General features: G+C 38.5%; 1 protein-coding gene and 2 long non-coding RNA genes across 7 annotated transcripts in view; 2 read left to right on the top strand and 1 right to left on the bottom strand.

Moving 5' to 3' along the window:
• LOC142935555 (uncharacterized) overlaps positions 1–9287 on the bottom strand; it is a 24838-nt gene extending 15551 nt beyond the window's left edge. Inside the window, exons 1-2 of the long non-coding RNA XR_012947870.1 lie at positions 8905–9287; positions 7923–7997 (exon numbers count right to left, since the gene is read on the bottom strand). This is a non-coding gene — a long non-coding RNA (uncharacterized LOC142935555). The remainder of the gene's footprint in view (positions 1–7922; positions 7998–8904) is intronic.
• Positions 9087–27468, top strand: parm1 (prostate androgen-regulated mucin-like protein 1). 5 transcript variants are annotated; one of them, XM_076079985.1, is made up of 8 exons: positions 9087–9989; positions 14343–14618; positions 15319–15900; positions 16601–17182; positions 17883–18464; positions 21533–22072; positions 25453–25531; positions 26034–27468. In XM_076079985.1, the coding sequence occupies exons 2-8, from the start codon at positions 14390–14392 to the stop codon at positions 26113–26115; spliced, it is 2676 nt and encodes an 891-aa protein (XP_075936100.1). In that variant the 5' UTR covers positions 9087–9989; positions 14343–14389; the 3' UTR covers positions 26116–27468. The 5 variants fall into 5 exon arrangements, with proteins under 5 accessions (XP_075936100.1, XP_075936096.1, XP_075936099.1 ...); XM_076079981.1 differs by having other exon boundaries at positions 14316–14618; XM_076079984.1 differs by having other exon boundaries at positions 9088–9989; positions 14316–14618; positions 15346–15900.
• LOC142935554 (uncharacterized) lies at positions 18471–21526 on the top strand. The gene is made up of 2 exons (XR_012947869.1): positions 18471–19935; positions 20024–21526. It is a non-coding gene; the product is annotated as an uncharacterized LOC142935554 (long non-coding RNA).

Below are 27468 nucleotides of genomic sequence, written 5' to 3'. Positions count from 1 at the left end.
CTCCACTTTCAAGAGTTAGTCAGTTGCGTCTCAAATAATTATGGCTACAGAAATAAATAATTACATCTATGTCATATTTGTGTTCTTTTAAAGTGTTTGTTTTGCTGTTATTCCCTCAGAGCTCTGACTGAACTGGATGATGAAGCACGAAGCAACTGGAGCTGCTTCAGGGCATCAGACATAAGTCAACGTTGACTTGGTTTTACACGGGACACGAACGCAGGCTCCTAGGTCAAAGTCCTGTGTTTGTTTGACCCATCTGCCCACCGTGACCTCCCTGAGCAGAGATTCTCTCTCTTTATACCACATCAGTTGCTTTGACCGTCTAATAATGATGCGGATGGGTTTACACTGCGATGGTATATTCAATTCAATTCAATTTATTTTTGTATAGCCCAAAATCACAAATTACAAATTTGCTTCAGAGGGCTTTATAATCTGTACACATCGGAACAGGAATGTATATGACATGTTAGGAGTGAGAACTGGTTGGTTCAGAGAAGAGTCCATTAGGAAACATTTTGTTAACTTTCATGTCAATGTTTAGTCTTAATTGAGGTCACTAGCATATTAAGTTTAGTCAAGATCATTTCAGGGCAAACAAACTCTTGAGGGCACATTTTGTCTTTGTGACTAAAAGTCAAACCAGAGGACACTCTTTAAAATGTGAGAAAGACTTGAGTGTTACTGAATAGTATAAAGGGCCACAAATACCCCAGGGTACTAAACACTCATTACGAGTTTCTTGATAAAGAAAAGAAAAATGAATGTGACTCGGCATTCCAGCACATAATACATTTAGCCAGAAAGTGATGTCAGTAACGCATTTTTAAAACAAAGCATATTCTGTATGAATTCATATGGTCTGTCCATTGATCTATCACCTTGGTCAATGTCAACATTATTACTACGTTTGTAAGAATTATTAAATGAATCTATGCTCCCCACCTGTAGATCAAGCTTCCTGAATAACTCAGGTGTTCTGAAACAGCTCATTTATTTCAGCTCATTTAAATTAGGGCTTAAGCATTATTGTTTCCTGTGGCTTTCCAATTTATTAGACACATAACTTACTATTAATTTTGTAACTATTGTTTTGCTTGCTTTTTCTTTTAATCGTTTTTTTAAATACTATTTCTTTCCAATTGTAAACGGCTTATTTGCTTGTTCTCGCTTTCTGTTTTTGTTGTCATTGTCCTTGAATTAAATTTGTATGCTTTCCTAAAGTATGTTGTTTAATATATTTGATTCCCTGTAAAACACTTTGAATTGCCTTGGGTCTAAATAGTGCTCGATAAAAAAAATGTCCCATGCCTTGCCTTTGAATGTGTGTTTTTTATTTCTCAGACAACTTTTAAGGGACGGACAATGAACATAAGTTAATGGGTGTATTATGTGCATAATGATCTCAACAAGTGACATGATGGCGAGGGTACCAGTTCAAATGACATGGGAATTACTTTGTTTATGTAAGAGGAAGTACACACCTCCATTGGTTTAGTGACCTCGATACAGACTGCGACATTTATGTTTTGAGTCTGAGTTTGAGGAAAGTTTGTTATTTTTATTCTCTCTGTAAGTAATGGTGTACCACCCTCTCATGTTTACTAATCTCAGCTACAGAGGTTGTACATTATGTATGTTAGGCTTTGTCCTCACTGCTGCTAACAGGCGCCTGGTTGTGTTTTAAAATGGGAGAGCAAAGTTGGAAAGACACAGAATTCACGGGGGTAAAAGAAATAAAGTAATGTCCTGCACCACCAAAACGTTTGTATTAACCTTTATATACATCCCAAATAATACAACCAATCGGGCTAATGCAAAATAGCCACTGTAGCATTACTGGTAGTATTCCTACATAATGTCTATAAGTGCCTTTATATACCCCTCTTGGCCACACCCTATTTTACCTAAACCACTGCATGGGGGTTACCTAATTGGTATAATATATATCTAAATAAAACCAAAGCCATGTTTTCATTGATATTCCTTTTGCAGTATTTTAGTTATTGTATTTTATAAAGGACTCATACAGTGAGGCAGAATCCTGAAGTGCTCAAGTCCATGGGAAGGCATACATAAGTAGAGACAAAAGCCTGTGACATTTTCCAGGTCTAAAGTTGTTCAAGTAATGCAGGCGTTGAAATGGTGCATGAGTCCAACTGAAGAAACAGAGTGATTACCTGCCATGAAATATTTTTTTCTCACTGGGAGAAAGCCTGACCTCTTGATATTCTCAAAATGCCGCAGTTCCTGTCATTCACAGATCCCTGCTCCTTTTTGCCTTCCAGACTGCATCACCCACTGCTACCATCTGCCAGTCTGCACCGGCCTGACACGGGTTAGCAGGTTTTCACATTAACCAGAAGCCCACAAGACCTATCTACCTTCCATATGGAGAAAACTACTGGAGCAATCATCTGATACCTTTGGTACCATCTGGTGCTTTCACACCTGTACTTGGGTTCAAAGATACATTGTTGCATTTTAGTTCTGGTCCGGTTCCTGTTCACACTGACTTTTTACAAACGAACCAAGAGGAGTAAACATGACGTTATCCCAGTTATCAGGAGCCACGTGGGGAATCAAATGTTGGCGGCTGAAAGAAGTTCATGCAGCACTTTAATGCTTCTGATGTGTATTTCTATGTTTTTTTGGTTCCACAAAGACCCAACAAAGAAATAACTGATGAAAGTATTATTATTATTATTATTAGACTGCCATTTAAGCGCAGGTTATGAATAATGATTAAAAGGGGACGGACTGGACTGTTAAAAAGCCCTTGGTGCAAATGTCGGGGAGTGCATGAACACACGTCTTGTTATGATTCAGGGTGTATATGTGGGATCACTGGGACTTAATGATCGCTGGGAATTAATGAACTGACAAAGTATGTAGAGTCGGATACAAGCACAGCAATTTTACCAGCTTTTGATCAAGCAATCAGGGAAAATTGCAGCGCTGACGTGCATATGCGTTGATTTGCATAAATAGATTATATACATGGCCTTATACAGATCAGTTATAAGATTGTTTCCTGAACCGATTTAATGATCAGCAGATGGATTTATTAGTAGTTTAGCTTTTGAAATCATGCTACAATCACTTATCTGCTATCATAAAACCCTGTGGTTGGTTCGTTTGCTTTCACATCACAAACGAACTGCACCGGAGTCCTCCTGAAAGCGGAACGAGACCCCCCTTTTCAAGTGGTCTCTGTTCAGTACCAGGGTTTCATTTACAGCTTTAATACCAGTCCAAACGAACCGTATTGGCCAAGCAAAAGGACCTGACTTTGTTTAAAAACAGGTTAAGGTGTGAAAGCACCCTAAATGTGTTCATGGACACATTACCTGTCTGTTTCCTGGAAGTCATTCAAGAAGAAAGTCAAGTAATTATGAGCTGTTCGAGAACACTGTGAGAGTAATTAAAACGGAAAGCAAAAATAACATTGAGGTGTGTGTGTGTGTGTGTGTGTGTGTATATGTGTGTGTGTCTGTGTGTGTGTGTGTGTGTGTCATCACTTGTGAACCAGCAGGTGTACAGGATTTGTTTATACAGTCCTGGGGAGAAGAATCACTTTCAGTCAATTAAAAGTACCATGTTAAAGGTAATTGGGTTAGACTGATATCACAATATGGGACCTTAATTAAATATTAGACATCTCTGATAAAGATAATGATATTCATATATAATTCCAGAGCTACAGATAAAATAGGATTAGCATAATGGAGGTTAAATTAATGAACATGGAGCATTTAAACAAAACTACGTAAACTTTCAAATAAATTGAGGGACAGTGGCGATGAATATTGGTAACAAGCAATTATAATGTAGACATTTAGATTTTGATGACATTTTAAACTATATGAATGCTTAGTATGGTTAACGTCAACGTTAATGTTTTTTTTTGTTTTCATAAATCTACTTGAACAGAAAAACTGAAAACTGTCGAGTTGCAGCCGGACGGATAAACAATGAGCTGAAACTCACTATGAAGCTCTGCAGAGCCGAGAGGAGCTGCAGAATCTGGTGATAATTCTCTGTAGGTTCATTACTATGAGCGACCTCTTTGACATTGTCGCATTGTTATCACACTGCCATTTGGACTATGTTGAATATACATATATTGTAGAAATGTCCTTTATAGCTGCTTTACGAATACTCTTTATTATGTATCGGTCTAGTTGCTGTGTCACTGATTAAAACCCTTTCTCCGATGTTAGAGAGAGCACAACTCTTCAAAAACGTCTCTGTGTTCTCTCATATTGGTTTCCTCTCCCAGCAGATATAGATTGAGCATCGCCATCGACCCCAATCTTCACGACGACCTTTGGGACTTCATCAGAACAATGTGTGAGACAACATGAAAAAAATGTTGTCTGGTTTCATCTCGGCTGGAAAGACCAAATGGCGCCCAGATGATCCAATATGTCATTTTATCTGACTATGTCCAGGCTGCAGCCGCTGCAACCACCACTGCATCAATCAACATATTCCTCCCGTCAATATAAATGCAAATCATACAATCCGGAAAGGCTGTGTGGATTATGACTTAGCAGTAGACTGCCTGTGCAAAATGATGCTGAGAAAGGTCACTGGCTCATTAAGTTCGGGCGATTGCCAGAACCGGAACAGCGAGCATAAGGGGATGAGCTGACTCGTCTGGACACTGTAAAGAGCAACACTATTGCCGGGGCCGTTTCAAGATGTTCGGAGCTGGGACTGCTGCATCGGGTAGCAGCTGTATGACGTGTCTCACTTACAGTGAGGCAAACTGTGTGACCTTTTGTCATTCGATTCAATGTTCATATACACTGGAATGGAAATGGTTTGTTCTCCATCTCGTTTTATCTTTAGCTTAACTTTTCATACTAAATTTGATTGCTGCCGTCAACATATGATGCTTCGTTACCTTGGTTTCAAGAAAATTCTAAATCAGGCGATAAGAATTCAAGAGGAGAAATCTGTCTGTCTGTTTGTACAGGGCAGAAATGTATAACAAAAAGAACATGACTTGAATGACTAATAACCCAAATACCCACTGCATATTTTCCAGAGGCCAGATTACATATTGCAAATTAATATTTCACAACATGACTGGGCTTTGAATGCAGTGAAACACACACACAGACACAAACACACAGAGACACAAACAAATGACCGGATGTTTCTCATTCCAGGAGGTTCATTTTATCTCGCTTGAATTACAATTATCTTTATTTTTTGATGTGGGTTTGGTTTGGACCACTTGATTTTATCCTGCAGAAATTAAAAGGAACCACAGATCCTTCACTCAGTTGGTCACTTGCGGCAATGAACTGCACCGTTATAACTAAATAAAGTGATTGTAATAAGCATGGGTACTTCCATTATTCTCTTGTTGGCGTGTGCATCGGGCACCGGAAGTAAGGGGTCCACCAGGCCATTGGCCAAACATTGTGGTTTTGGTAGAAAAATAACTTAAATAACTTTAACTGCAGTCTGTGATGGCGTGCTCCAGTCTCATAAAAAGCAGATTATTTCCGACATTAGCACTGCAATTAAATCATGAGTTACAGCATCATCCAGGAAGTTGGTTTATTGGGTAACACCTTGGTGCAAGATACCAGTTGAGCTGTTGCCATTCAGTGGCATATGGATATTCGTGGTGCCCAGGTGGTTGATTCCAAAAGATTTTTGTCACTATCTGAACTTTCCTCTAGTCCCATCATCAGGTTTGCTGAAATAACACTTTGTTCCATGACATTGTATCTCAAAACATAATTGCTTCATCTAATTTCTCTGTTGATAATCCTGCCCCCTTGAGAAATGAGTTAACTCTGGCATCGTTTGCTGATCGAAAAGTCAAGTTTGCACACAGATTATGCATTATTTCAGATTATCAAAAATTCTCATGAGACACATTCATAGGAGGATCTTTTTTTATTTAGAAGATCCTGTGGCATTTCCTCTAGTGCCACCTTCAAGGTAAGCTCTACATTTTAAGGCTACCGGATCAGCAAAATGTGTTGTTTTTTTCTGTCCAACTCTTTCATGTTAGTGTACATACGCACAGGAACAGGCACACACACACACACACACACACACACACACACACACACACACACACACACACACACACACACACACAGAGAAACAGACACCTCCATTCTGGACTTAATCTAGTGGTTGCTAAACTCCAGCCTCAATCAAACAGTCCATATAAATTGCAGACCTTTCTCCACTCCAGGGATAATTACCCCCATTATTTCATTGATGAAGTGGCACCTGAAAAATCCCTTTAATGTTTTACCCTCTTTGAATGTTGCAACAGCAACACACCTCTATGCTGCATAAAGCAAAAAAAAGTTCTTAAAAAAAAAAGGTTGTAATGACTGTGTGGGCGCTGGTTCAACCTCCAGAAGAACCAAATGTCCACCTGTGTCAAACTGCGGTAAAGGAACACTAACCTTCAACAGCTGTAAAATATCAATGCAACAAAGTCCTTGTCATCCATTGTACCTTAGATGACTATCAATATAAAACACTGAAAAAAATATTAAGTTATTCCTCATATATTAGAGAAGTATAGGTTTTGTTATTCATTCATGCAGGCCCCTCCTTCACTGCCCTTCCCCTCAGAGGTTTCAGTGGCACGGCAGCCATCCTCATTTGTTTTGCAAACTAATTCAGGGCTATCAGCAGCCAGGCCGATTAATTAGGCAATCGTTCGGGAGCAGAGGGAGTTTGTCACAGCGAGGTCACTGCATGAGGTGTCCATTATTCCCATCTCCCACTGAGGTGTATTTAAACCTCTTACTGTTGGTCTTTACCAGTGAAGACAATATGAACCCACAGTAGAAATGTCTTAACATTACTGTGTTTAAGGATTTTAGTGCAGGCCTTCTTCAATAATGTTATTTATTTCTCAATAATTTGGTTATGACATACAGGTCATTGTTGCAATTAAGGTACATTAAGCTTGACGCAACTCATGTCAAAATCATACTCCTTAGTGTCATCCCTCAGTCAAAATTTGCAAATTATTTGCAGCAACTAAATAATATTTTCCCACGGCACACCCGACGATCTCTCACGGCGCACTGGTGTGCCACGGCACAGTGGTTGAAAATCACTGGCTTAGAAAACATTGAAAAAAAGATGCTCCTTAAATACCCTGAACTTGCCTGAGAATCGTCACATTTCAAAGTTTTCTTTAGTATCAAAGTCATCCAGTGATAGTTTAGATAGGTTTGCCTCAAGACTTAGGTTGCTGGCAGGCCTCAGCTAAAAGCTTGGACAAAGTAGACCTCTGAGCTCTCTAAGTACAATACGTACATTCAGACATATCTCTATTTGACCAATAGTGAAGTGGAATTTTCTGTGTCATGGTGCCTTTAATCTCCTACGACTTCACTGGTTTTGAAATCTCAGGCTACATTATAAATGAATATGCTGCTCTCTTCTGGCTTACAATATGAACTACAGATAATAACAAACCACAGCTGGAGAATTGAATCAGGAAATATCTGAGCAATTAAAGCATTACATTCCTAAACACAAATATCCAGCACCAACGTCTGAAGCTTTACCAGCTCACCACAGGGTCAGCTGTGTTTCTGACAGACTGGTGAATCATACCAATACACACAATAACAAAGTTACTCCAATGTGCTCTATCTTCATTCATTGGTCATGGGCTGCTATCATTCCATTCATCAATAAAAAAAATTATAAAAATAATAACAAATTGCACTCTTTCTAGTCAGGTTAGGTCAGTGTTGAAGATAATTTTAGCAGCTGAATTCGGAGAAAGCTGTACAGCTGCACTTCTCTACCTAACAATCAATCAATCAATCAATTTACAGAAAATGAATCAACTCTTTGGAAGCAATAGTGTTACTTTACTAACAGTCTCTATAGACAGATTCTGCACTTACATGGACAATCTGTAGGCACGCTCTGAAATACGAATGTGAATGTCACAGCCTCCGTCACAGTACTGGTACTTAGAGCTGCCAAAAAGTACAAAGAAAGACACATTTCAGTAATAATCTATCACATTTTATATTCCAAATAAAACCGTCAGCAAGTCCTAATTTGATAAACCTGTTTTCATTATAGGTCTGCTGTGAAGCGCAATGGATTTCTGCTCAAAATGTTCCAGACTATGACTTAGTTTTAGTTTTAGCTCAAATTATATTTGAACACATTGAAAATGTCCTCATCTTAAACTCTCAAATTTTCCTTCAAAAGTTTGCTGAAATTTTCAATGTAATCAGTTCAGGATGTAACTTCGACCATGTAAAGTGTGAAGTAAATTTACTATACCACTCAAAACTAAATTGAATATAGTTGGCAGCCCTGCAGCACTGTCACTGCAAAGGATGTCTTGAGTAATGCTGTCACAGTGGGGTTCATACCCCCTCCAACTCTGAACAAACCCAGCTGATTCCTGAATGTAGGCTTACCAGTGGCTACCATTAGCCAACCAGCCAAGAACACACAACCTATTAACATATACATTTTCTATGTTTTTTAGTGGAGGTTTGCACCTCCAGCCCCTGGGATAAGCTAACACTTCTTTGGCCAGTCCGTCAATTGAACGCAGAAAGACCAAACTCACATCAACTGTTCATGAAACAAACTCCTGGTAAGAGGGCAAACATGCCTGCCCTCAAATTATCTAAGTAATGTAGCCTTACTGGGATTAGTTACTGTAATGTAGTTACCGAATTTCAAATTGTAATCCCACACTACTCGTTGCTGAAAACAGTAATGACATAAGTGTAATGCACTATTAAGTAATTTCTTGCTGCCCACCAAATATGCATGAAGCTCTATATCCCGTTAAACTTCAAGTCAAGCTGCTGAACAAGCCGCTGCCTTGGAGCTAATCAAGCCTGGAACTTCCTAAATTACCTTCATTTAGACATTTAGGTGCACTGTTTGGTTCAGTTTGTTTTTTCCAATTAAAATGAATGTATCATTCGTTAACCTTGAGGCGGTAACTCGCCTTTTTTTTTTTCTTATCTCCGCGCTCAGACTGTCGCCTCTCCCCTTTCTCAGGAATCGGCCAAATTCAGTTTCATTCTGATGCTTTAAAACAATGTTCAAAGTCGCATCCCAGCATCGCTTCATTGCTTACTTTGAAATGGACCATCCGACAGATTCGGACTTAAAGGCATTACGTGTTCTGATCCTCATTGCAGACCTTTACGTCACCACGAGCACAACCTCGGATCCTTAGTTAAAGCCGTCTAGAATTATTCTTCCTGTCCAGAATATAGCGGCAGGGCTGTTAAAACCAGGGCCTCTGCATTGTACAATGACCTGCCTGAGGAGCGAAAGACCAGTGAATCAAATTCAGTCTGGAAATAATGTCTGAATTTGTATTGATTGACAGGAGAGTAAGACTGGACAATGTCATTAGCCAGTGTAGGTGATTCTGAGGACATTGTCAGACCAAGATTTGGGAGGCAATGATATTGTCTCTGAAGCTAATGCTGGCACACTTTGAAAGGAATGGAAACAGATAAAAAGGGATTGTTTTGCCCATATTGAGGGACAGTTTTATTGGAAAAACCGTACAATGACGATTCATGTTGGATCACAACATTGTGTGTTTGTCAATAAAATATTTTCCACCTGCGAGCTATAGACAATTCAGGGATTCTTTCTGATTCTTTGTCTGGGTGAAGGCCAAATTAAACCAACGTCAAGTTCTCTAACAACATTGTATAAGTATACGCTTTCACACGGTTTAGTTCAACTTTCTGCTCCCTGACAAAAGAAGACATTCCAGCTCAACATGGCATGGCCAGTTCGCCTCCATTGTTTGGCCTCACCCCCAGGCTCTTGTAATCATGCACCTACAGTCACAATCAGCCAAACATACCACTGCTATCTAAAGGAAGCACAGAACGCCGAGCTGCATCCAGCACAGCAAGTCGACAATTTGGGGTAATACACAGTGATGAGGGTCAGCCCGCACACTCTGCTAGCATGTAAGTAAACTCTGCCATGCACCCGCACTTTAATTTTTTCATCTTTGTATTTTGTTTCAGTAGGTGCTAGAACCTGAAATCTGGTTCTACTCTTTAAAGATAGAAACATTCGCCTGCTTAAGAGGACTTCAGGAAATATCCCAGATTTATATTTAAACCTACCAATATTATTCAAAGACGCAAAGACAAAGTGTCGCAAGTGTTTTCACAAAAAAGTTGTTACAATTGGGGACAATGTATGAGAATAAAATAAGAATCAGCCGGAAAAATCTGACAAAAACCCAAAATCTTTACAGCTTTAAAAATATATATTTCACCAATTTACAATATCATCTAGGGCTGCAACTAATGACTATTTTGTTAATCGTTTAATGCTCTTTTGCTACACATTGGGGATGCCGCCATGCACTGCATATACAAATATATTATATCATATGTTTTAGTGTCTATTTGACCTTTGTTTAAAGTATTGCTTTCTTAGTAAAGAACTTCAAGCTTTGAAAAATGATTTATGAATAAGGTTTAATTACAAATAATAATAATAACAAATATTATCATTATCATTATTATTGTTTTGGTTTTGATCAGGTATTGCTCCACTTAGGACTGTTTCTGGCCGATGGCATAAAATGTTCCAAAATCTCCATAACGTTCATTATAGACCCCTTTCAATGTAATTGTGCGTCTGCCTCTGTACTTTTCTCCGCTGTATCATTGCTCTAATTTGATTTTGAATTAACAAGTCATTCTTCAGGTATCAACATGATGATTCACATTTCAATGCTTAGAAAAAAGTGAAATTCTTTCCCTGTGGACTAAGTTCTCCATTATGCAATAAAACCCCCAACAAGATAAAACTCGAAGGCTGGATGAAACAGCTTTATTTCAGTCTATCTTTATGAACCACACAACAGGCAGTAAATCTACAGCTTCCGTTTCATTTCAGTTGGGATTCCAGTTATATGAGCCATTTACAGGAAACAGAAACTTATCTCAGAGTCAAATACTGTATGACCAAAACAGTTACAGAGTAAGGCTGGGGGAGAGACTAAATCATGAGAATTAAGATTTGTAATTGATATATATATATATATATATATATATACTGTGAACCGCAGATTAATTACACAGTTTAACTTTAACCATCAGTGTGAAATAAAGTTTTACTGACGATCATTATCCGCTGATAAAATATGCCATCAGGACATCGGCATTTATTCTTTACTAGTCGCCGATCTGTAAAATTTTACATTGTAAACAATCAAGTGTTTAAATTGACAGGAGGAAAGCTAGTAACCGTGGGAGCACTGCGTTCAGACTCTGCTGGGTGAAAATGAGTATTGGGAGAAGGTCAATTATAACGTTATCGTGATGTGTTTACATGTAATCTTGTAAAATGTAGTGTTGGTGAGAAACTTGAATAAAATCAGTTGTTTGAACAACAACAGTTGTTTGAACAAAGACGCAAAGACAAAGTGTCGCAAGTGTTTTCACAAAAAAGTTGTTACAATTGGGGACAATGTATGAGAATAAAATAAGAATCAGCCGGAAAAATCTGACAAAAACCCAAAATCTTTACAGCTTTAAAAATATATATTTCACCAATTTACAATATCATCTAGGGCTGCAACTAATGACTATTTTGTTAATCGTTTAATGCTCTTTTGCTACACATTGGGGATGCCGCCATGCACTGCATATACAAATATATTATATCATATGTTTTAGTGTCTATTTGACCTTTGTTTAAAGTATTGCTTTCTTAGTAAAGAACTTCAAGCTTTGAAAAATGATTTATGAATAAGGTTTAATTACAAATAATAATAATAACAAATATTATCATTATCATTATTATTGTTTTGGTTTTGATCAGGTATTGCTCCACTTAGGACTGTTTCTGGCCGATGGCATAAAATGTTCCAAAATCTCCATAACGTTCATTATAGACCCCTTTCAATGTAATTGTGCGTCTGCCTCTGTACTTTTCTCCGCTGTATCATTGTTCTAATTTGATTTTGAATTAACAAGTCATTCTTCAGGTATCAACATGATGATTCACATTTCAATGCTTAGAAAAAAGTGAAATTCTTTCCCTGTGGACTAAGTTCTCCATTATGCAATAAAACCCCCAAAAAGATAAAACTCGAAGGCTGGATGAAACAGCTTTATTTCAGTCTATCTTTATGAACCACACAACAGGCAGTAAATCTACAGCTTCCGTTTCATTTCAGTTGGGATTCCAGTTATATGAGCCATTTACAGGAAACAGAAACTTATCTCAGAGTCAAATACTGTATGACCAAAACAGTTACAGAGTGAGGCTGGGGGAGAGACTAAATCATGAGAATTAAGATTTGTAATTGATATATATATATATATATATATATATATATATATATATATATATATATATATATATATACTGTGAACCGCAGATTAATTACACAGTTTAACTTTAACCATCAGTGTGAAATAAAGTTTTACTGACGATCATTATCCGCTGATAAAATATGCCATCAGGACATCGGCATTTATTCTTTACTAGTCGCCGATCTGTAAAATTTTACATGTAAACATGTATTTTACATGTAAACAATCAATCAAGTGTTTAAATTGACAGGAGGAAAGCTAGTAACCGTGGGAGCACTGCGTTCAGACTCTGCTGGGTGAAAATGAGTATTGGGAGAAGGTCAATTATAACATTATCGTGATGTGTTTACATGTAATCTTGTAAAATGTAGTGTTGGTGAGAAACTTGAATAAAATCAGTTGTTTGAACAACATCAATAGATTTAAAGAGAGGGAATTATGACCTGTTTACACTAGCTCTAAGTCGATTATACTACATCATTCAAAACTACTAATGACAAGCTTTGTTTTAATCAATGAAAATAAAAAAATGTATTTCGTTTGAATTGTGTGTTTTTAATGAAGAAAAAAACACTATAGATGACTATAACAAAGTAAAACGATTTAGAAATTTTGATGGTTTACTTCAGAGCAGTTGAAATGATTTTTCAGACGGTGGCAAAAACTAAATAGCCTGGAGCCTTGTAGACCAGCTGCTATAATCAAACAACAAAGTGATCTGTATCTGCCAATACGGATCATCAATGATAAGTAATTAGTATCGGCGGCAAAAGAAACATAATCATGATTTTTTTTTGTAAAGGAAAATTGAATGTGAGGCGCTTGTATTAGGCATGGCAGCTCGGCCGTTCCCTGGAACTGGAACACACGCATATCCTCCTCCCCATCGCAAACAGGCAGAAACACCCTCCTTCATCTTACAAACAGACACACACACACCCTTCTCCTCCCTCACAGTTCTATTCTGCCTTGATACATTGTGGCTTGAAGCGGCTAATGCTTTGGCTTGTAATCAAACATGTGTCTTGTGCAAATGTAGTATTCCTTGAAGTAAACCACGACTGAAAGTGATTGATTTATTACATGTTTTTGTATTAATACTTGCCATTTGGTTTCACTTCATTATTCAGTGTTACAATTTGTTCATATAGACTGGGGGACATGTTTCTTTATTGAGCAAACACACTGTAGTTTATTTTGACTCAATCCCTCATACATCGTCGTGCTGCCCCAAATACTCACCAGTGTGTATTAATCCTTTAATCTTTGAACAAACAAATTCACTTTTTAATCCAGTTTGTGTAATATTTGCCAAACACTATAGTATCCACGGGTTTCATAAAATTACTGAGCCTTTAAAAAGATAAAATACATATTAAAATATATTTGTTATTTTTTCTTTTTCTTTTTTAAAGATTCACAGCTTCAGTGGCAACCAATGGGCTGAGAGACACAGACAGTCCCACAGTTGAGAGACTGTGAGGCTCAGAGCTAAATACTAACACCAGCATGTTGACACATTCACAATGTTTGTATTTCACAAGTACTTATTATTGTGGTAACCATCCTAGTTTAGCGTGTTACCATGCTAACGCATGTTAGCATGCTGAAGCTGATGGGGATGGCATTAGTTTAGTCCGTACATAATTGACACAGTTTGCCAAAATACTATTTACTTTACTACTTAAATTAAATGGTCAATTGGATTTTTTTAAGGGAAAACAAATCGTTTTATTATTTAATCGATTAATCAACTAATCGGTAAAATACTTGATAGATTAATGAATAGAAAATTTTGTGAGTTTAGTGGCAGCCCTGCAAGAGAATATTTAGTATTAACAAAAGGGCAGAGTGACTGCCATCTCTAGATCCATGTGACTAACTAGATGGCACAAATGAATGGAAGAAATTCAATTTTCCAATGGTGTAATTAACAGATATCTCTTGACTTTGCAGGGCTGTTGTTCTGCTGTGCCCCAACAGGACAGAGTGCAGCTTCTACTCAATCCACTGAGAGAGTGACAGACAGGATGGGAGAAACCAGAGACACCAGTACTGTCGTCCATCCAGCTTCATCACCAGTGGACACCTCCTCAATGTATTCTTCTTCCGTATCCCAATCCAACTCTTCTTCAGGGCCTGACCCATCATCTGTGACCAGGACTACACCAGCCACCATCACAACCGCCTCAGCAGGCAACATCATCAGCAGCAGCTCTTTAAATGAGTACAATGTCTCTGTCAGCCACAATTCCTCAGGTAAGTTGATCTGATCCCAAAAGATTTTAGTGTAAGAAGTCTAAGATTCTACAAACATTAAAAATGATCAGATACTCTATTACAATATCTCTATTTAAGATGTCAGGGGTAACCTTCTTTTGTTTTGTGCTGCATAATACAATGACAAAGCCTACAGTTCGTCAAAATAACGTAAACTTAAAGGAAATGGTCAATTCGACTTTTTGTAGAAAAATGTATTGTTTAGAACAATCAACTAATTGGTAAAATAGTCGATAGATTAATCCACACAAAATGAGTTGTTAGTGGCAGCCCCAAGATTTGTTGAGATATTTTAGTCTGGACAGAAAGACCGAGTGACATTGCCATCCCTACACTCATGTGGCTAGTAGATGGCACAAATGAGTAATTTTCCATTTTAATTGCTGTGTATTTACCATCAAGCAATCAATTAAAGAAGATCAATCATTGTAGTTACCAAATACTGCCTGTGTGTACAGTACTAGTTCACTGATAAACCACCAGTGATCATGCTGTTAAAGTTAGTTAGCTGCATGAAAAGCTTGCTCGTTATATTTGTTTGGATATACCACTAAATTCCAATTCTACCTCTAACAAGCACATCTTGAAGAATATTCTTTCCTCAAATTTTCTTTCCACTTCGATCCAACAAAGATATATTTCCAATGGCATAATCAACAGACTTGTCTTGACTTTGCAGGGATGTTGTTCTGCTGTGCCCCAACAGGACAGAGTGCAGCTCCCTCCACCCCACTATCTTCACCATCAACACCATCACCATCCTCAAGTACACTGCAAAACTCTCTTTCTCCTACAGCGGTTCCTCTATTGACTACTGAGGACAATGTCACCACCATCACCTCCCAGCATGCACCGGTCTCTGTTACTGAGGAATCTTCCGTTCCAACACCGACCACAACTCTCCAGTCCTCATCCGCCCAACCTACCCCGTCACCTTTTGAGGTGACCGTGACATATTCAGCTCAGTCCACCAGTGACACTGAAGCCACCTCTACAGTTTCTACTCAATCCACTGAGAGAGTGACAGACAGGATGGGAGAAACCAGAGACACCAGTACTGTCGTCCATCCAGCTTCATCACCAGTGGACACCTCCTCAATGTATTCTTCTTCCGTATCCCAATCCAACTCTTCTTCAGGGCCTGACCCATCATCTGTGACCAGGACTACACCAGCCACCATCACAACAGCCTCAGCAGGCAACAGCATCAGCAGCAGCTCTTTAAATGAGTACAATGTCTCTGTCAGCCACAATTCCTCAGGTAAGTTGATCTGATCCCAAAAGATTTTAGTGTAAGAAGTCTAAGATTCTACAAACATTAAAAATGATCAGATACTCTATTACAATATCTCTATTTAAGATGTCAGGGGTAACCTTCTTTTGTTTTGTGCTGCATAATACAATGACAAAGCCTACAGTTCGTCAAAATAACGTAAACTTAAAGGAAATGGTCAATTCGACTTTTTGTAGAAAAATGTATTGTTTAGAACAATCAACTAATTGGTAAAATAGTCGATAGATTAATCCACACAAAATGAGTTGTTAGTGGCAGCCCCAAGATTTGTTGAGATATTTTAGTCTGGACAGAAAGACCGAGTGACATTGCCGTCCCTACACTCATGTGGCTAGTAGATGGCACAAATGAGTAATTTTCCATTTTAATTGCTGTGTATTTACCATCAAGCAATCAATTAAAGAAGATCAATCATTGTAGTTACCAAATACTGCCTGTGTGTACAGTACTAGTTCACTGATAAACCACCAGTGATCATGCTGTTAAAGTTAGTTAGCTGCATGAAAAGCTTGCTCGTTATATTTGTTTGGATATTCCACTAAATTCCAATTCTACCTCTAACAAGCACATCTTGAAGAATATTCTTTCCTCAAATTTTCTTTCCACTTCGATCCAACAAAGATATATTTTCAATGGCATAATCAACAGACTTGTCTTGACTTTGCAGGGATGTTGTTCTGCTGTGCCCCAACAGGACAGAGTGCAGCTCCCTCCACCCCACTATCTTCACCATCAACACCATCACCATCCTCAAGTACACTGCAAAACTCTCTTTCTCCTACAGCGGTTCCTCTATTGACTACTGAGGACAATGTCACCACCATCACCTCCCAGCATGCACCGGTCTCTGTTACTGAGGAATCTTCCGTTCCAACACCGACCACAACTCTCCAGTCCTCATCCGCCCAACCTACCCCGTCACCTTTTGAGGTGACCGTGACATATTCAGCTCAGTCCACCAGTGACACTGAAGCCACCTCTACAGTTTCTACTCAATCCACTGAGAGAGTGACAGACAGGATGGGAGAAACCAGAGACACCAGTACTGTCGTCCATCCAGCTTCATCACCAGTGGACACCTCCTCAATGTATTCTTCTTCCGTATCCCAATCCAACTCTTCTTCAGGGCCTGACCCATCATCTGTGACCAGGACTACACCAGCCACCATCACAACAGCCTCAGCAGGCAACAGCATCAGCAGCAGCTCTTTAAATGAGTACAATGTCTCTGTCAGCCACAATTCCTCAGGTAAGTTGATCTGATCCCAAAAGATTTTAGTGTAAGAAGTCTAAGATTCTACAAACATTAAAAATGATCAGATACTCTATTACAATATCTCTATTTAAGATGTCAGGGGTAACCTTCTTTTGTTTTGTGCTGCATAATACAATGACAAAGCCTACAGTTCGTCAAAATAACGTAAACTTAAAGGAAATGGTCAATTCGACTTTTTGTAGAAAAATGTATTGTTTAGAACAATCAACTAATTGGTAAAATAGTCGATAGATTAATCCACACAAAATGAGTTGTTAGTGGCAGCCCCAAGATTTGTTGAGATATTTTAGTCTGGACAGAAAGACCGAGTGACATTGCCGTCCCTACACTCATGTGGCTAGTAGATGGCACAAATGAGTAATTTTCCATTTTAATTGCTGTGTATTTACTATCAAGCAATCAATTAAAGAAGATCAATCATTGTAGTTACCAAATACTGCCTGTGTGTACAGTACTAGTTCACTGATAAACCACCAGTGATCATGCTGTTAAAGTTAGTTAGCTGCATGAAAAGCTTGCTCGTTATATTTGTTTGGATATACCACTAAATTCCAATTCTACCTCTAACAAGCACATCTTGAAGAATATTCTTTCCTCAAATTTTCTTTCCACTTCGATCCAACAAAGATATATTTCCAATGGCATAATCAACAGACTTGTCTTGACTTTGCAGGGATGTTGTTCTGCTGTGCCCCAACAGGACAGAGTGCAGCTCCCTCCACCCCACTATCTTCACCATCAACACCATCACCATCCTCAAGTACACTGCAAAACTCTCTTTCTCCTACAGCGGTTCCTCTATTGACTACTGAGGACAATGTCACCACCATCACCTCCCAGCATGCACCGGTCTCTGTTACTGAGGAATCTTCCGTTCCAACACCGACCACAACTCTCCAGTCCTCATCCGCCCAACCTACCCCGTCACCTTTTGAGGTGACCGTGACATATTCAGCTCAGTCCACCAGTGACACTGAAGCCACCTCTACAGTTTCTACTCAATCCACTGAGAGAGTGACAGACAGGATGGGAGAAACCAGAGACACCAGTACTGTCGTCCATCCAGCTTCATCACCAGTGGACACCTCCTCAATGTATTCTTCTTCCGTATCCCAATCCAACTCTTCTTCAGGGCCTGACCCATCATCTGTGACCAGGACTACACCAGCCACCATCACAACAGCCTCAGCAGGCAACAGCATCAGCAGCAGCTCTTTAAATGAGTACAATGTCTCTGTCAGCCACAATTCCTCAGGTAAGTTGATCTGATCCCAAAAGATTTTAGTGTAAGAAGTCTAAGATTCTACAAACATTAAAAATGATCAGATACTCTATTACAATATCTCTATTTAAGATGTCAGGGGTAACCTTCTTTTGTTTTGTGCTGCATAATACAATGACAAAGCCTACAGTTCGTCAAAATAACGTAAACTTAAAGGAAATGGTCAATTCGACTTTTTGTAGAAAAATGTATTGTTTAGAACAATCAACTAATTGGTAAAATAGTCGATAGATTAATCCACACAAAATGAGTTGTTAGTGGCAGCCCCAAGATTTGTTGAGATATTTTAGTCTGGACAGAAAGACCGAGTGACATTGCCGTCCCTACACTCATGTGGCTAGTAGATGGCACAAATGAGTAATTTTCCATTTTAATTGCTGTGTATTTACTATCAAGCAATCAATTAAAGAAGATCAATCATTGTAGTTACCAAATACTGCCTGTGTGTACAGTACTAGTTCACTGATAAACCACCAGTGATCATGCTGTTAAAGTTAGTTAGCTGCATGAAAAGCTTGCTCGTTATATTTGTTTGGATATACCACTAAATTCAGGACTACACCAACCACCATCACAACCGCCTCAGCTGGCAGCAGCATCAGAGGTCTGGTCAGGTCACTTCTTTCTGAATTACTTTCTATTAATTTTTAAACGTGAAGTGTTTTACTCCAACCAACACTGCCTGAAGTGATTTGGGAAGCTGCATAATTTGAACTATTGTTGGTGGGAAACAGTTTATCAGATAAATAATTAATGAATACTTTCATCAATCTTTATTGCGCTTCATGGACTCAGTTTATCTGTGGGCTGTACTCTGTGTATATATATACACAGGTATTATATGCAGTGTCACTGATTTATATCAATCACACACTTTTAAGAACAACATTACATTTAAATTGACTGTACCTCACACACATGAAACTAATAAGCTATACTTGGTAACATATTTTATAATATATTACATGATGTGTATTTAAAACGTTTTGCTAAAAAATATATATAAATACTGGGATATTTTGGACATATTACACTGATAAGGGGTGAGGAATGGAATTAAACAATATATAAATCCTGTACTCACTTTATAGTATAGCACATTATAATCACCTATAGGTATTTTATTTGAATGCAATCTGCAGCCTCACCACTAGATGCCACTAAATCATACACACTGGTCCTTTAAGTCATCATTAAAACGGCTTCAAACCATGACCGGGCCGCCCCCCCTCCCCCCTTTTTTTTTTCTTGCATCACTCAGTCATCACGTAGCCTCGCCTCCAGGCTCTTGTAATCAGTCACCTCTAGTCACAGGCAGCCACACACACACTACATCTGTCCTCAGGGAGCACAGAGTGCAGAGCTGCAGCTACACAAGTGTTTGTGGAGATATACAGTGAAAAGAGCACTATGATGAGGGTCAGCCTGCAGGCTCTGATATCATGTAAGTAAACACTGACATCAATGCATGCTATTTGATGTGGTGACTAGCCTTGAAATCTGTTTTCTCTCTTTGTCTTTTTATGTACAAGACTTGTCAATGTCTCGAGCAAGTCAGAATATGTGGAAGATCACGTCACAACTATCAAGATAATTCAATAAATTGAATAAAAGTTTTGCTGAGGGAGGTGGAGGGAATGCAGACATACCACTCTATTGCAAAAATGTCCCTCTTACTATTTGGTGTCGTGTCAACTCTCGGAATTGTTAAAAAATCTCTCCAGATTTCATTTAGGTCGCTGTTTGCGTGAGATTATTTCCCATTTACGACTAAGACAGGCTTGTTTCAAGATGTTTTTTATTAAATTGAATAAAACAGTTGAAACATCTCTTAAAAACTGACTTTTTTCACTGGTTTAAAAAAGATGTTAGTTTGTTGTATTCAATACAAATAAAGTTAAAATCACAAGCCGGCTCTCCCTGATGAGGGTTAGCGTTAAACAACGGAATGCTTCTTTGTTGTGTAACATTTGATTTGGTGCTGAGCTGTAAAAACAATATTTAACAAGTGAGAACGTACATTCGATATTTTCACTCTTTCAACTTTGGGATGATTAAACACATTTGTGTAGGTGCCACTAATGCTCAAGGGCGTGAAATCTTTTTTATTCTTCTTAACTTTGACTTTGGTTGTGAACAACACTGTGCAGTTTTGAAACCTGGGGGTAGTAATGGAGTTCTTACATCACAGGATAATGTGATGAGTTGAATCACTGACTTTCCATCAGAGGATGATGTTGTTATTCATTTCCAGTAGAAATGTGGAGTGACGTTGAATGCGTCGTACCTGATCTCTGCCCCGACTTCCTTTTCACTAAAACATTGAGGACAAAACGCTGCCTCTCCCCCTAAAGCATTACACGGTTCTCCGAAAACAGAACTTGATTCTGCCATGACTTTTACCTGTTAACTGTGACCTACTTGTTCTAAAGGTGAAGTTGAAAGTTGGTGAACTGCATGTTAAAGTCTCAGCTGTTGAAGCACCCTGATAGCCTGCATTGTTAAAGAATAAGGCTGGCATTATTCTATATTTTTCTTATAGCCAACAAATCCCTGGAAAAGACTAAAACCAACAATGTGTTAATCCATCCCACATTACGTCATCAATTCATTTTTCTGCCTCGCCGTCAAGGCATCTTATTCTGTTTTATTACTGTTATTATTGGTAAAAGCCCCAAAACATTCAAGTGTTTCATGTGTACTGTTTGTAATTGCCACATTCAGAGTCGTCAGTGATGGTATTAATAACAACACACACAATTAATATTAAAGGGGTACTCAAGTGATTTAGTATTTCACCTCCATAACATCATCATGACATCTTCCATGACATGACATCACCATGTTAATTCTTTGGAGTGATCATGCTGAGCAAACTGACAGTAATGTGTAAAATAGAGTGTAAGATCATTATCATCCCTCTATGGTGTCCTCAGAGACTGTGGGGCCTGTAATAGCTGTTGTATGCTCCTAAATCTGTTGAAACACATTTCCACCGGATTGTACTTTAAATAAACATTTATTTTGGTTTTAAATCGCAGGTCTACTGTTGTATGGTGTAGTAATAACACCGGGGACAACAGGATTATCTGAATCAACTTCCCCAACAACAGAACTCTCTCAAACTACTTCATTGAGGCCTACCACGTTGAACAACGTCAGCTCCCAGGCTACAACCTTGAATTCATCAACTATTCAACCACCCACGTCAAGTGCTTACACCAGTACAACTCTGTCTACCAACAATACAGCTTCCACCCAAAATGTAACCAGCACTGAGCAAACAAACACTCCAAATGCGACAATTTCATCAGAAACACAAACCACGTCCTCTTCATTTTCTTCCTCATCTCCATCGATCACAACTGACACCCAGGACTCTAGCTTCAGTACCAGCATCAGTACCAGCACAAGCCCCAGCATCAGTACCGGCATCAGTACCAGTACCAGCCCCCCCATCACCACCCAAAACACTGGCACAACAACTACTACCAGCAGCACCACCAGCAGCACCACCGCAAGTGCCACCCAAACCACCAGACTGGGAAAAGAAGAACATAACTCTGAGGCTCTGAGCTCAGGTATGTAGCGACAAGAATGCTAACATTTGATAATTATGACTAAACACAAAGTAGGTGAGACCATCATTAGTTTCACAGTTATCTGGTCATAAACCAAAGTATTGGGCAAATTAAAGTTTAGAACAGATGATGGCGCTAGATGAAAGGTCAGGGGATCAATTTTACTGCAATTCAGCTTCTGGGCACCATGCATGTCTGTACCAAATTTCGCAGCAATTTACGCGGTATAGCTGACAAGACATTTCAATTACAACGATAAATGTCAATCAGCTGGCAGCACAAGAGGAAACGTCGGCGTCTGACGACAGAATGCATCATCTGGGGACCATGAATGTCTGTACCAAATGTTGTGCCAAACAATCAAGTAGATATACAACATCACAGAGACATTTTACTGAAACATTCCTAGAGTTCATCCTTTAGGGACCTTGAATATATGCAGCATATTTCATGGCAATCCATCAGTATACTTAGTACAAAACATCTGCCTGTTAGTTACAGGAAATAATATGCAAAAATACAGGTGAATGACTTCCCTCCATCCATAAATCCATGCTCACCTTTGTAACCACGGTGGTTATGTCAAAGCAAGCAACTCATATATCTAATTGGAAATTATCTGCATTACATTTTTTGACCACCATTTCACCAATGTTTCTAAACTACCATTACTGCACAGTACAATTCTTGCGTACACATTTTTAGTTCAAGTGAAGAGTTAAAGAGAGGCTTTATCAGCATAATGTACTAGTGAGTCAAATCTGAATCTGTTGCATACTGTTTAAGAGCTTTGGGTGCCTTTTATTAGTTATTTTGGGATACCACGAATAAGAATAGTAAAATAATTCAATACTTTTCATATTCGAACATCATAATATATTTATAGCTGTTTGGGGCCCCTAGGCCCAGGGTGCCTACCTCTCCATTTTTTATAAATCATTTTATAAAAGTATAGTCAAAAACGCATTGCGAGTAAACTGCATGCCATCTGACAAAACCATTGATCTGATGTAAAAGGTCCATCTGTCCTAAAACATCAAAATGTGAGGGTCTCTGAGTGAAAAAAGGGGAACCAAAGAACAAAGCACCGGTGATCACACCTCTCTGAGGTCAACGGAAACACACAGAGTCCATGCATCCGTTCCTCCTTCTCTTTGACCTATTTAAGCAATGTGTCAATCTGTGGTTAATATTTGAACACTTTACTCTCACACTTCCTTGTTTACTTTGGAGCTGAGTCTTCACAAGTTGAATGAGTGAAAACGAACGGCATCAGTTTGAAGACAAATGGCTGTCTGCCAGTTCTTTCCCTGCTCACTCTATTATTCACAAAACTGTTCAACACCTGACCTGTTTTTTTTTTTAAATGGCATCCAGTCGTTGCAGAGACACGTTAAGCAAGTCTCTCAGCTCTATAGATCTATCCATTCTTAATACGGATTTCTGTGTATGTTATTTTAACAGAGTTTGAACTCTGTCCCTCATGTGCAGGAATGTGAAAAGACATTCCCATCATCAGTAACCATTGAATCTGATAATGCATCTGACTCAGAACTTTTATGACATACCTCCAGGGTGCAGTTTTTGAACTTAGGCTGTTTCTAGGCTAGGTGTCCAATTATAAGTGTTATGAGTACTATGAGTCACCCAGCGGCTATAGACATAGCCCCAGAATCTTAAGTCCGGAACTAAATGTGGAATTATTTCTCTGCAGTTATATGCTTTAGCATACCCAAAAGTCCAAAACTGAAAGTTCCTGTTTGATTTCCCATCACATCTGAAACCAAATTAGTCTGTGTCATGGCCGGTGAAAGCCGAAAGAAAGTGGAAAAAAAGAAACAGAAATTATTTTAAAATGGCAAAAGTTTTGCAATATTTGCATTGTGACGCAGCTTTTCTGCAATTGTTTCCGTGTTTGTGTAGCACGAACCTCGATCTTCCTCTCCACCCACCTATCGCCAAATGAGTTCAAGGATTGGACCGCTTTGATCCATGACAAGTTGAAGATTGATTTGATAATCTACAGCAAACAGACAAAAAAAGGCCATTTTATCAGAGCATCCAATGGAGCCCTCAATTCCCTAAAGTGTCCTCCCAGATCACTGTTGAAACTCAACAAAGTTATCTGTTACTTGGTTGTCTGTTAGCCAAGCAACTTGAACTTAGAGAGAGATGTTGGAGACAGCTTAATTTCCCAAGGTGGTGTTTATTGATTGAATTCTGCTTCCGAATAAGAGGAGTGACTTGGAGTGTGACAGCCGTCTGAGCATTTCTTCTGGGCATCAGTGCCATCTCACACATAGTAATACACCTGCAGCAATGTGCTTGGTTAAGTTGCCGGCTACGAGATTACTAATTAATACTTCAGCTCAAAGGTCAGTGTGGTCTGCTGGCAAAGAAATTATCTTAAGGTCATGGTACATGACAGAAGAAGATTAAAGTCAGTCACACAAAGTATAATCAGTTGAGGCCAGCCGCGTACTGTATGGGTCCGACCAATAAGGGAACTATGAGGCGTGTTTGGATGATGACATGACTTGCAACCTCGTGAAAACACTAATGGCAGAAACACATTTTTTAGTTGGACCTGTGAAATGTTATGTCTCAAATTCATTCTGAAACTAGATTTTTGCTGTGCTTTGCTGGTGTCATGGCTGTATGGATGGCGATGTCTATTGGTCAGCCCATCAGCCAACTATTGCCAGATATCCATTGGTTCCCAGACAGTCAATTTTAATCAATTTGTGCATCTCCTGAATGTTCATCTCCCACCACCATGAGTTTGACCTTTGAGGTTTGGTGTAGAATGTCTCAACAACTGAAAGATGGATTGCCATGAAAATTTAATGCAGTCCCATATATTCGAATGTGGGTAGTGTGTTTGTGCACCACCGGAGATGCCAGCAAATAACGCAGAACATTTTCAAACAATAGATTTTGGCAGAGCCGACTGAGACATCTCTGATATTTCCCCAAATACCTTTTTATTCCTTCCTTTTAATTATTAAAAAAAACTAGCAATACATTTAACAAACACACATATATATATATATATATTTCAGTTGGACATAAAAGGCACCTTTGACAGAACCGTTCTGAGTAACAAAAACTATGTAACGAGTAATGTAATGCATTACATTTGCAAAAAGAGTAATTAGTAAAACAGTTTCAAATAACTTGCACAACACTGGCGATAAGCAAGCTGAAGACATCGAGTTTAAGTTCAGAAGTATTGTGTAAAAGATGGAAAGGAAGTAATGTAGGAAGAAACTTAGGCAGAAGGTACTTGGAAAAACGTATTACTTGTTTGCAGGACTAAAACCGTTTTCTACAAACAATGGATCTTATGATACTTACTGTCTCTCTCTTTCTCTCTCCAGGAAGTATTGCAGTTATTCTTATTGTGGTCATGGTGATCGTCACCGTAGTGTTGGGTGGGCTTTACTACTACAGGATCCGGTGAGTCCAGAGCTCAAACAAATCTATAACGAGTGCATTAACATGTTATTGTTCATGTAGTAAAACTCAAGTGATGACATTTTGTGGGAAAGGTAATATAAAATAAACATAGTTTGACGTGAATTTGGGTTTTATTTGTCAAAGATTTTTTTTGTAAAAGGTATCTGTCTCTGAGATTTCTGCCACCACAATGAAGATGAATGGAATTAGTTCCATTTTTTTTATTTAAAAACACACCTGTGTACAGGTTTCAGGGGCTACTCTTACTATAGTAAATGAATGATTATGTCAAGCATCAGAGTAACTTTGCATTTTTTAAAGTATCTTTATTTCCTGTATATATATATATATATATATATATATATATATATATATATATATATATATATATATATATATATATATATATATAGTCTTTCTTTAAAGACTACTGTCATCGTATTCCTTTCTCTCCATTCAACTTCTCTCTCACTGTTTTTTCTCTACTTCCTCTCCACCCCAGACGTAGAGCCTATGGCCCTCTTCTGGACAACAACGGCCGCAGCGCTATGGCAAATTTCAGCAACCCAATGTATGACCCATGAATCCTTGCTTTTGAACCTCCAACTCCAGCAGTGACGGCCTAAACCCAGAGCCCTCAGTCTGTGGATGGAGACGTTCTGATCAGAGTGCGTTTTCCGTGTGTGCGTGATGAGTTCAGCGTGGTCACATTTTATAACTGTGACCTGCGGCCTGACCGCTTGATTGCCAAAATGCAAAGCAAATGTGATGTTTCTATTGATCTTTGTTAAAGTAGCCTCATTTGTTTTATTGCTAGGTAGAGTAAACATAGAAGGACAAACATTTTAAAACAGCTCTGGCTGCATAGACTTAGCGCATAATTATATTACCACAGCTAAAATGTTAAATTACAGTGAAAACAAGCGTGTTCGTCAGTTTCGTCAAAAATGAGGAATTTTATAAGCTCAACCAGGATGTTTTAACAGCAAAAAAGTACAGAAACCTTTATTCTAAGCAAGTGTAATAGATGAGGAAGCTCTGACAAATTACAGCAGCAATAGTATTATTATGAAAAACAGTTCAAACAGTACATCATGAGGAAAAATCATTTTTTTCTTATCATTTTCCTTGAGGTACCTTTTTCTTAATTAAACTGTGAAACGATGAGGTTTCTGTCGCAAAAGTAGAAAAAGGTTCAGCTTTCAACCTGAATGTAGCCAGCCAGACAAAGTACAAAGCTCAGACAGCACTCATCTACAAATGTCCTGGTTTAACATATACTCTTAGATTCGAGGAGATGAAGAGTTAGACATTTGCATTCGGAGAGGGAAATTTTGAGAAAGGCGTTAAAAAGGATGATGATGAGCGGCTGTCTTAGCTTTTATCGAGCATGAAAGTAGGAATAAGACAATAGAAATAGATTTTTAAGGCCAAAAAAAAGCAGAAAAGTGAGAGCTTTCAGAATTTCTCCTATAAACTGGGGAGTAGACATTTTTAGGCAAAACAAAAGGGGCAAAGTTAGCATTAGCGGCCACGACAACCAAGAAAGGAGACTATTTTGAGGAAAATCTTTGTTGCTTCATTCATTCATTTTCAAATTAAGTGTGTAAAAGAATATTTTTACATGAAAGGATTTATATCACATGCAGTTAAAATGAATATGAATCGTTTTCATACTACAAACTGAATGGTGCAGAGGCAGAGAGAGCCTTTAAAAGGATAATATCTGGTTTAAGCCTTGTGTGTCTTCATCCTACTGAAGTGAACTAAAACACTGGATCCTCCCCTGCTCCATGTGCTCCAGGCTGCATTTCTGATTGTTATTTTCATTCCTTCAGTATTATAGTATTGCTTGTTTGCATTCAGGTGAAGAATGATGTGACAATTGTGTGATATGATTGTATTTAATTGTGTGTGGAATAAAAGTGATGAAGGAA

The sequence above is a fragment of the Anarhichas minor genome, unplaced genomic scaffold (genome assembly GCF_050575085.1).
Source record: "Anarhichas minor isolate MPS153535 unplaced genomic scaffold, ASM5057508v1 ptg000073l, whole genome shotgun sequence".
NCBI lineage: Eukaryota > Metazoa > Chordata > Actinopteri > Perciformes > Anarhichadidae > Anarhichas > Anarhichas minor.
Note: the sequence above shows the minus strand (reverse complement) of the source record. Positions and strands in the feature narration are given on the sequence as shown.